The sequence below is a fragment of the Berghia stephanieae genome, chromosome 3 (assembly GCF_034508935.2).
Source record: "Berghia stephanieae isolate SIO BIC M18660-M18661 chromosome 3, UCSD_Bste_1.3, whole genome shotgun sequence".
NCBI lineage: Eukaryota > Metazoa > Mollusca > Gastropoda > Nudibranchia > Aeolidiidae > Berghia > Berghia stephanieae.
This window is the reverse complement of record NC_088362.1, coordinates 40,353,929-40,366,231: the sequence shown is the minus strand read 5'-3', so window position 1 is coordinate 40,366,231 and position 12,303 is coordinate 40,353,929. Positions and strand designations below refer to the sequence as shown.

General features: G+C 32.6%; 1 protein-coding gene across 2 annotated transcripts in view; it reads right to left on the bottom strand.

Moving 5' to 3' along the window:
- Positions 1 to 1,984: 1,984 nt before the first annotated feature.
- LOC144967718 (cytochrome P450 2B12-like) overlaps positions 1,985 to 12,303 on the bottom strand; it is a 31,115-nt gene continuing 20,796 nt past the window's right edge. For both annotated transcript variants that reach the window (XM_078905275.1, XM_078905276.1), the window contains exon 6: positions 1,985 to 10,007. In XM_078905275.1, the coding sequence (XP_078761401.1) occupies positions 9,817 to 10,007 (191 nt within the window). In that variant the 3' untranslated portion in view covers positions 1,985 to 9,816. The remainder of the gene's footprint in view (positions 10,008 to 12,303) is intronic.

Here is a 12,303-nt window from a genome sequence, read left to right as displayed (position 1 = left end):
CATAAGACCCATCACCACAAATGTTTCACAATGCTACAATCCTGTCATCTGCATTTTTTGCGGCCGCAAATATCAGGGCGATCCGCAAATTTTGGTAAATTTCCCAAAATTGGCAAATCGTGGCAAATTTTGGGAAAAAAAAAGAAGCGAAAACAAAATAACGAAAAAAAGGTGCGAAACTTGAGAAATGTTGCAGCTTTGCCTGGGCCCAAACCAAGGGCAGCTACTCTCTACGGATAATGATCCTTTAAAATCTTTGTAACCACGCTATTCACAGCCATTTCATTTCTCAAGTCAAATAAATGTAATAAATTGTCTTTTATATATATATTTTTCTGTATCGCGTGTTAATTTTTACTGAAACGCTCAGTTCTCCTCGGCAAATTTTTGGGCAAATTTTGGTCTTTATGGCAAATTTTGGGTTGTTTTTTTTTTTGGCAAATTTTGGCAAATTATAGGTCCCAATTTGGCAAAAATTGCAGATGACAGACAATCGCATATTGGGTAAATATAAAAAAGAATAATAATGCAAAAGATATATGACCCTAGTACACTCAAAGAAGGAGCAAAAGTAAGAAAGTGAGACAAGAAAAACATCGCCGCCTCTGAATTATGATATTAATCGTACAGTCAAATGCAATGCACTTTGACATATGGGGCACTTGGAACGTGGCCCGAAGATGCACATATATACATACATATACACATACATATACATACATATGCATACATACATATCACATACATGCACCTATGTGCATACACACATTTTTACATGGTGTATGTTTAGTGACCGTACGTGTATGGAGTGTACACATAAAGGCAGACGACAGAGGCTAAAAAATATATATATAGGATTGCCAATTGGTGAGCAAACTCGGGACCTATTTTCAAGGTCAAGTTGAGTTCGATGCGAGCCCTGTACACTTCCTAAAATAAATAAATAATGAGATAAATAGGAAATGCGATCGCACAAATATTGAAAATATTGTGATAGCAGGGATTATGGACGTGTTGGTTCTAAAATAGTCATGATGATGATATTTATAATAATAATAATAACAATAATAATAATAATAATAATAATAATAATAATAATAATAATAATAATAATAATAATAATAGTAATAATAATAATAATGATAATAATAATAATAATGATAATAATAATAATAATAATAATAATAATAATAATAATAATAATAATAATAATAATAATAATAATAATAATAATAATAATAATAATAATAATAATAATAATAATAATAATAATAATTTAAAAAAAAATAAAATAAAATAAAATAAAAATATAAAAATAAAAAAAAATTAAAAAAATTAAAAAAACAAAAAAAAACAAAGGTCGTTGTTTCCGATTCCGCCTGTCGATTGTGCATATAGATAAGTGTATCTAGTTGTGCATTCACATGTATTTGTGATGTCTTTACTTTTTTTTTTTTTCTAATTATTATTATAAAAGCGGATGCCAACAAATTGAAAGACATCTTCATCACAGGTTTTTTAATTAAAAAAAAATTTTGTTTTTTTGTTTTTTTGTTTTTTGTTTTTAATAAGATAAGATTGGTTTATTGCTTTAATGTAACTGATAGTTTTTCATAACTATGTGTATACAAATTGTATAATCAATATACTCACCTTCAGAAACACAGGTCCAAGTAATTAATTATAGTAATAATAATAACAATAATAGCAACAATAATAACAATAACACTAATATCAACAACACCAGCAACAATAATAATAAAAACACCAACAACAACAATAATAATAACAACAACAACAACAACAATAGAAATAATAATAATGATAGAGCATTAAACTTAGTGATAAAACTACTAAAAAGTATTATAACAGCCACGTTAGCAAAAACAGGAACCATAATATCTAATAATAATAATAACAACCATCATAACTACAACTACGATAATAACAACTACAAAAACAGTAGTAATAATAACAATAATAATATTTTATTTTATTTTATTTTATTTTATTTTATTTTATTTTATATCAATTGTCTGATCCTCATATCGGTTCTTAATATCGCTAATGGATATTTTTTTGGGCCATATTTGATTTTAGTGATAACCATTTTTCCAAGGAGAATCAAATGATTTATCCACATACGATCGGATTCATTGATTCCGGGATAATCAATCAATCCCACCATTACTTTTTGCAAATCTATATGTATTTGTTTCCCTATCTTACTGTTAATTATGCTTTCTATCTCCCGCCATACAGATTTTACTGCTTTACAATAAAAAAAGAAATGCTCCGAATAGTCTATTTCATCACAATATTGACATTTATTTGAACTTGCAACTTTCATTTTATGAAGCAATATATTGGTATGGTAAATATTATGCATAATCTTCCATTGTAAAATCCTTAATCTTGATTCTTTTGTACAAACATAAGGTAAAATCCAATGTTTTGCTTGTAACTCTACGCTTTTTCCCCCCCAAAAAGCCCTTAACATGTTCTATTGATCCTTCTCCTCTAACATTTTGGTATAACTCTTTTCGGGAAAGATTTTGAATAATATTCTTTTTTTGAAATTTTATTAAATCTTCTGATTTCGAAACTTTTAGGCGTGATAAAGCTCTTTTGACAACACAATAATCAAGATCTATTCCATTATAATTCCCATATATACTCGTATCTTTGAATTCCCCAATTGACATGATACGTCTTGAATTGATGTAGATTTGCTTAACGTAAAACACTTTTTTTGCGATTAGATTAGTTGAAAACAGTACTTTACCTTTGAATTTAATTTTATTATCATCTGGGTTCATCTGGGTGAATTTCCATATTTTGATCTTCATGAGGAAAGTTAAGATACTCTATTAAAACATTTTTCCAAAATATGTTTTTCACCACTTTTAACCCTTTGAATTGCGCACTGTTTATATTTGCTTCCAATGCTTTTTTTCCCCCAATACGTCTAAAAAGTAATTAGATACTACTTTCCAATCGCAACTTTCATCTGAATAAAACTGTTTTCCCCAATTAATCAGAAATGATTTTTGTAAAGAAATTATGTCAATCATGTTCAGGCCTCCATTACTTCTATCGTTACACATGGTCTTTCTTTTTACCTTCTCAAAAGCTCTCCTATTTGATGTTTTCTTTTGCCACAAAAATTTAAAGAACAATCTATTTATTTCCTCTAATACAGTCAACGGGATTGAAATACTCTGCATAATATAAATTAACATAGGAATACCAAAGGTTTTGATTATGTTTATTTTTCCTATCAAAGAAAGGTCCCTTTTTTCTCATAACTTTAGCATTTTCTTTATGCTTTCAATTTTATGTATCCAATTTTCCGTAGCTGTCATTTTGAAACTGAATATTACTCCTAAAATTTTTAGATCATCAACAATTGGAATGTTGAACAATGAATCTTTCCTAAGGATTTGATTTTTGTTCAGTTGCATAATTTTAGATTTACTCTCATTCAAAGTAAGTCCAGAGAATATCGAAAACTCATTAATTTTCTGTAACACATGTTTTAAGTCTTTTTGATCTTTTAGAAAAAAAGTTGTATCGTCAGCATATTGTTTAATAATAAATCTTGTGTTATCTATTATTATTCCTTGAATGTTTTTCTCCTGTCTTACTTTAGATGCCATCATTTCTACTCCTAGAATAAAAATTAAACGAGATATTAGACAACCTTGTCTAACGCCTCTTTGCATATCAAAATCCCCCGACATATGTCCCCCATTTTTGACACAAACCTTCCTATTGTTGAGAATGGTGATAATACAACCTTTGAAATAATTTCCGAAACCAAAGTAATCAAACGTTTTTAATAGAAATGTTGTTGATATAGTGTCGAAAGCCTTTTTATAATCAATTGATAACATTAACGAGGATAAGTTTATTTCTTTTTCATATTCTATTAAAACATCAATTTCCCTCAAAATTTCTGCAATGTTTCTTCCACGAATAAATCCTTTTTGGTCCTTACTAATTATATTACTTATAACCGTTTTAAGTATGTTGTATTTCTATTTTCTATGATTTTAAATCATCAGAACAAGTATTTTAGACGGTCTAATGTTGTTGATTTGATGGCGTTGAATGCGTTGATGTTGACTTCATCAGATTGATTGTTCTTTGTATCGTTTTATTTTCTCTGAATTCCTTCCTAAAGGACGAAAGAGATATGAAGATGGAGATTTATGATGCAACTTTACCTTACTCTTTTTCTGATTTTAGAAACCCTATTTTATGATTCTCTAGCTCCATCACATCATTGTTATTTGCTTTTGAAACCTCGATCTCAAAGGTGGATCTCTCATGTTTTAGGGTAAAAAGCATAATTCCTTTTCTAAGGTCAATGTGATCAAACCCTTTACAGGATGTCATTGGAACATTTTCCCTTGTCTAGTTTTATTTTCATTGTCTTCTTGAACATGCGTTGTTTGATTCACACATATTACGTAACATGACATAACATGGTTAAATGCTTAATTTAGGATTATATTCTTTAAATGCTTTTGATATGAAAAATAAATTATAATCTATTAATGAATCATCAATGAATCATGAATCAAATGAGTGAGGAAATATTACTGGTCATATTACTTGATTGCCCCACCGATTTTTTATTCACTTCTGAAACATGATGATAAAAATGAAGGCAAGAGAGAATTGGTAGAACAATATAGAGAATAAAAAGATTGCGGTGAGCTGGGTTGAATACACGACCCGACTGAAGACAACATGGGGAAAGGAACCCATGTCACACTGACCCTGTTTTGAAAAAAAAAAACCCAACGAAATTCAAAATTTTAGAAGTCTTTTACTCTGAATTGTTTTATTTTCTCATCTCTTTATCGTGGTATTGGTGCCTTTCTTTAAGTAAGTTCATAGTTCCATATTAACCTTTTGGCAAATAATAATAATATAATAGTAAGGGGTCTCTCGATCGCTATGTAAGGGAAATAACATAAAATTAAATTTTGTGGCATGTGCGTTTCCCCCCCCCCCTCCCCCCCCCCCTTGCGGTCTTCGTCTAGTATTGCACCATCTGCCTGGCTATTAAAAAAAACTTGAGTATGAAAAACTCTTAAAAATGGGACTTCTGGAAGTCCTAGGTTTTAAAGAGTTTTTTTGCCAAGATGAGGGTCATTTAAATCAATCGATATTAGAAGGACGAATTTTCTGGCGAAATTTTTAAAAATAATACATGTTTTTCCAGAGATCGACAGTGCAAAAATAAGCCTAGCAGGTGTATTATTTATTGTCTGATAGGGAAATTTGGCATTGGCATTATGATGCACATTGGACCAAGACAATCTACTAAAATGATCACACACCAATACTCATGTTGATATCATTTCTTAATATTTGTGACCCATCGTCTCAAAGCGGTATTATGTCGGAATGAACTGGATGAGGAAAATTAAAGTTATAGCCTTAAAGATAAACGTTTCCTTCTGTTTGTTATGGTAGAGTATAAATACTGTTTCTTGCATTGCGAAACGTTCTAAAGTCCTATTTCTCACCGTTTTATCTCTAAATTCACTTCTTGGGGTACAACACATCCCGACACAATACCGTTTTGAGACGGCGGGTCATATATATTGTTAGCATACGACATCAGCATATTTATTAGTATAGTACAGGATGTCCAAAAAGTCTTTTCTTGTTTAATAACATCTTTAACAGAAAAAAATATTACAGTCAATATACTTCAAATGTGGAGTTATGATATACATAAATTAATGCTTTACATCTTTTTTACCATTATCTTTTACTTAATGCACTTCAATATGGTTGCCCTGGCTACCAACAAGTAATTTCTACTATTTCAATAGATTTTGTGGCGTGATAAATTTAATAACGACTTTTTGTTTCATGGTAAGCGTGCCAACATTTGGTATGTGATGTAGCCCCATAGGAAAATCACATATGAAGAAATGTTCGGTGACCGAGGCGGCTAAGTATCCAGTCCATCCATCCTGATCCATCTGTCTAGAAATAGATACGTATCGTTTAGAAATTTGCAAACGGTCTGAATCAAACTTGGTGAAACACGTTCGTAATGGAACAATTATCTATGGCCGATTGTCATAAAGATGGAATGCAGCATAAAATTTCAGCACATCTAAATAAAAATTTGCTGTAATCGTTTTCACGGTAAAGAAATGAGGACCTAGAAGTCCTTTGTGCATCTGCCGATACCAAACATTCACTTTGTATCTTCACAAAGTTAGAATACCCGTTTTTTGTGTTTAAAAATGGTCTTCATGTCCTGCAATGGTCTGCCAAGCTGGGCTATGAAACGTTGAGCTATATTTGGCGATTTTGTTTCATGCAGTCACATTACACAAAAAAACAAAAAAAAGAATTTTGACGCGTTCTTGTGATTCCCAAATAGAAAAGAGAAAAATGAGGTTTTTAAAATTCTTGATCATTTTGTTAATTTTGGTGATCTATTGAATGAAGGTCCAAAACGTATAATATAATGTATACTTTTCTTAAAAGGTGGTGAAAATCAGATGTAAATATGTAAAACGGCTGAAATCAGGGAAAGACTTTATGGACACTCTGTTTATATCATTCAAACTTTTTAAAATGAATTTGCGAGGAGATTGGTGCTTTTTTGAGTGTATGCTACAGATTTAGATAGTTTTATTGACCAATGTAGTTAGAGTATTGGACGAATTTAATGTTGTGTTTCTGAATAATGTAAAGAGTTTTGGACAATTTTGAGTTGGAAGAGAAAGGAGCTATAAGCGTTACCTTGTATTGATGATGATAATAGTAATGATATTGATAATAATTATGATTATGATTATGTTGACAATTCTCATAATTTTGATGATGATGATGATGATGATGATGATGATGATGATGATGATGATGATGATAAAGAAGAAGAAGAAGAAGAAGAAGAAGAAGAAGAAGAAGAAGAAGAAGAAGAAGAGGGAGATGGTGATAATGATGATAATCATAATGCAATATATCAATCTCAAACCATTTATATTGCCTTCACATGTAGTATTTCGTGTCCTTGTTAAACGACTTAAGTACATAATTAAGACCGAAATCTAGAGGTGTCTAAATGAGTCAATAGAATGAATAGTAAAAGAAAGGGAATAAAATGACTCTATATAAAAGATATATAAAATATTTCCTTTTCTTCTTAACCCGAAGAAGGCCAAAGTCCAGGGCACACACAGACCGAAATGTCGTTTACTTTGTTTTGTATCTTTTATAAGTCATTTTACTCTCTTCATTTTACTATACAGTGCATAGTTAAGTGATTGCCTGTGTTTGATTACTAATGCTACCATAATATCATCATTATTCACATTGGGCTCCTGGTGTCGAAAGAAAATTGAGCCAAATTATGTAAATACATTGCATTTAAATTGGTTTAAAGACAATTCGTTTGTCTGTCGATTTCTTCTCAATCCTAAATTGAATCTCAAATTCAGCCCAGTAATGACACGAGGGTCTGGAATGACGTGTGTCTGTACAGTCTATCAAGTTGATTAAGTTGCTCAAATCTACATTATCCCTCGAGCATTTCATGAATATAGAGAATGCTTGAAATGTGGTGCCGTGGTTAGTTTAAACTTGAGCTTTTATATAGCGGATTGTCCTCTAAACGTGCTCAAAACGCTTTACAAAGGGTCCCTGACCAACAGCAACACGTAACATGAGAACGAGACATGACGCCTGTTAGGCAATATTCCAATTTTTCCCCGACAGAGACAACGCTGTTAACGATCAGGTACTCATTTTACACCTGAGTATCGTGATAGAATGTAAGTAAAGGGCCTTTTCCAAGGACTCAACAATGCACCGAACAAGGCTCGGACCCAGGACCTTCCGATCCCAAAGCAAGTATCATACCACAAGACCACATATTATCCGCACATCGTAAAGTTCAATCATCTATGTTTCCACCAAAGTGTGAGGTTGATTATGCGATATGGATCAAAAGTAAATATTGGTATCGTTGCTTTTATTTTTATAATTGTCCAAGCAAGAATTGTTCGATTATTTCATCGATGCCTTTGTACATTTGGTTACAAATCCCGCACCACGGTAATTGGTGAGATTCAATCATCATTTAAGTGTAAGGATGGCAAGATTATTTAAAAATGATCCCTCTTGTATTTCGCTCTATATAAAGTTTATTATTACCCTTTTTTGGTCATCTTTATGGTTGTAAATAACCTTTAAAAATTGGCAATTCTAGTGCATTCTTAAAAGAAGCCCTATTAAATTAATTTAATGTTTAATGGCGAGCACACCAAGTAACCTCATTCCAAGACAGACAAAAAAGAAGCATAGAAAATAAAATATAGGGGGCTAGAGGACACCGCAAAAGTGACCCCCCCTGTTTGTGAGAGGCCAAAAGACGCCCCCCCCCCCCCCCAATATTCATCGGGATTCGGAGTGTTATATAGTAATGAAACAAAGACCAAGTTCACATTTTATATATATACCAATAAAAATTTTGTAAAAAGTATTTAATGGATTATGAAAATGGGTTTTCACAACATATCTATAGATATATAAAATAAAAATCTAATATTTTGCATTAAATGTCGTATAAGGTTGTTCGTAAACATCTTATTAATATTAAGCTCAACGAAAAAAATCGCATCATATAATAAAACATCAATATTCATGTAAAACAGTGGATTTGATTTAGAAAGGAACCATCTTGCATCACAAACAAACACACACACACACACACACACACACACACACATTCATATATATATATATATATATATATATATATATATATATATATATATATATATAAATATCGTCAAAGGAAACGACAAAAGTATACTCTAATTAGCATCATCCAAAGACAAACTTTTCCATTTAACAGCAGTAGATTCTTAAAGCTGCAAAAATCCCTTTTTATTTTACTTTCAAAGATCATCTTGACTTAAAACCACATTTTAGATATCTGATTTATCCCTTACAACAATGTACTGCTTTGACACATTGTTACATGACTTTGAAAAGACGAACAGATAACAAAAGTTATTATGCTCGCATTGTAATTGTTGTACGGCTATGAGATCCTGTTGTATGACATTCGCCTTCGGATCGGAATTTCCTGGGTTCGAGTCCTGCTTTGAGTGACGCATGGTTCAGTCCGTGGAAAAGTATCTTTACCCACATTCTCCCATCGTACTTAAGTGTAAAATGAGTACTTGGCCGTTAACAGCATTGTCTCTGCCAAAAAACAAACAAACTAGTATTATTGTTTTTCGGGTGTCATGTCTCGTCCTACATGTTTAAATGTTGCTGTTGGCTATGGATCCCTTGTAAAACGGTTTAGTGGATATTGCTCTATATAAACGCTCTAATGTTTGATCATAGAGTAGGTTCATAACATAACTACTCCATAGTTGTGATGAAGGTACTCTCAGATCAACGAAAAATATTCTTCATTACACCAATCTTAGAACCATCCCATAACTCCTGACGAGATATCAGGACTTGGAATAGGCTTCAACAGTCATTTCGTCACTTCCCTCGTAATGACGTATAATAACTTAGTAACTGGTTCTAAACTGTCGGAACAATGGCGGACGCCCTTATGAAATACTTCTCCAACGAGCATAAAAGTGTGTCCAGAGGAGAAAAACATTATATATCTGATCATGTTTTGACTTTTATACTTTCTGATCACATGACACGTGAATAAGTTCTGAAGAATAAAAAGAGCTGATTTTCTTTGTTTAGAACCAAGCTGCTCGTTGCTGGGCGGACGTGACATCAGACTATTGAATCCTATTACACACAAGTTGTTCTGGGCACAAAACGTAATTTGTGTTCATTCGGGACGTATGTGACTCCAATATGACCCTCTATGGGAGGAACCCCCACCTCGTCATCTGGACGTACAACGAAGTTTGCAATGATGGAGGTTAGGAAAGAGAACAGCTCCATGAAAGCCAGAGTTTTTCCAGGGCACACCCTTGATCCTGAAAGCAGACAGAAAGTGTAAGTAAAGGAATAGATAAATAAGTTGATTGACTTATTAGCTTTGTCATTATATATATATATATATATATATATATATATATATATATATATATATATATATATATATAATATATATATGAGTGTTGGTGGGTACTTGTAGGTACGAGAGTGCTCGATAACGTTGCTTAGAGCTAATATAAAATATAAATGGAGTCACTCACGTATTTATGGCCGAAACACATGTTTCTGTGAACTCCACGTCGTCAATCGGCATATTATGTACGCCATAAATAAGTGAGTGACTCCATTTTTATATATATAATATATATGTTTTTATATATATATGTATATATATATATATATATATATATATATATATACATATAATATATATGTATATTATATATATATATATATATATATATATATATATATATATACGTATATATATATATATATATATAAAGTATCAATCCACTATTAAGGTGACCACTGTGAAATGCACCAATTGGAGGACCAAGCATATGTCTTGTTCAAATTGATTAAACTGTTCAATCTTTGTTCAAATGAGTATAGTTTGATTCCCTACAATGATTTATGAACACAATTCTGATGCTTGATGATTACAATGGTATATAGAAAATTACTCGGTCCCCCTAATGTTTTACTAAGTGTTTCTGTAGCTTTAAGGAGACATTTGGTAAAACATGTTTTTAGGGAGACCACATTAAAAAACCCTTTTAGGGAGCCCAGTATATGTTTATATATGTGTATACCTAAGAGTGCATTTTCAAGTGAGCTACCACCAAATTGTCTAAAATAAAGTAAGTCCTTAAGATTAAGAGCTTCATGGCCATAGTGTCGAAGCTTATCCCAGTCCCAGTGTGCGTAGAGTGAAGTGGCCGAGCAACGCATTTACTAACTCCTGGGAAGGTCCATCCCTCAGAAGGGGCGCTCAGGGAAATAACCTGGGACTCAAACACGGCAAAAAATATTCCCAGTTGCTCCGTGCGCCATTGTTTTTGCAGTCCCCGACCCCTTTAGAAACCTGACGACCCAGGTTAAGATCAGAGATAGAAGGGACCAGGCAGAGGAGTTTATTTGTTGTTGTTGTATACCACTGAATGGACTTGGTTTGTTTGTTTTGTTTTTAAGGGTTTTACGGCGCTTGCAACACATTAAGGTCATATCAGCGCCAGTAAAAAGGAAGAAAATGGGATAGTAAAAAGTTCTGGAACTACAATTAGAGCACCCAAGAAAAAGTAAGGCAAAGGGGATTTGTTTCAAATAGGAAACAGTAGATTCCAAGAGCCCACTATCAAAGTACTTAGTTTGAGATCACCTAAACGTCTCATTCAGACACAAGCACAGGTCCCAACAAAGAGGGATACACTCAAATGTTTACAAAGCATAAATAATATGTAAACAAAACAATAAAGAGCATAACAGACAGATGATTTACAAGGGAAAAATATAATCTCCCAAAACTCGAACTATACATTTGACTGTTTCCCTCCCAGCCAGGTCCTGGACAAAACCAAGTAATCCCATCCCGAGACAAAGACAGAAAACAAGTTGGAAAACAGACATAGGGGATAGAAGACGCAACGAGTACGTCCCTGCCCATTATGGGAAGTCGGGAACCCCACCCAGTGAATGGAGTTGGATGGATAGGACAGCAGATCTGATGGACACAATGAACGGCTTCAATCAACATCTCATTCACTTTAACTTGCACAATGCTTGCTTTGGTTTCGTGGTAGACAGTTCGTCTGACGCCCGAGTTGCCAGGGTTCGAATCTATATTTGTGGCGATGCAGAGTCATTGTAAAAGTCTCATTTACAGTCTCACTTGTGTTAATTGGAGTACGTTACTGAATTGTAACAACGTTGTTCTGTTCGTGTCCATATAAATGTACTACCAGCTGCACGTTGAGCTCATTGTGGGTTTTATGATACATCAAGCTCGTGTAAAATTACATTTACATTTGACCGAAAAATGATACATAACGATAGAAGTCTACAAATCATATTGCAGGTTTATTTCAGTTCCAAAAGCCATCACAAACATTCATCCACTGTATCACATAAGTCTTTGGTCACCAAATAAAAGCATGAAGTTTGCTATGTGTACAGTGCAACATAAAAGGATAGAAACAGTTTTACTGATAAAACCCTCAAATGATAACAAACCAATATGTTGTTGCTGGTAAGTTGCTTAATTGCATTTGTTAAAAAGCATAAACTGTGAAGCAAAAGTGTTGAAAATCGTTTGAATAAAGTTTAATGCAAAAA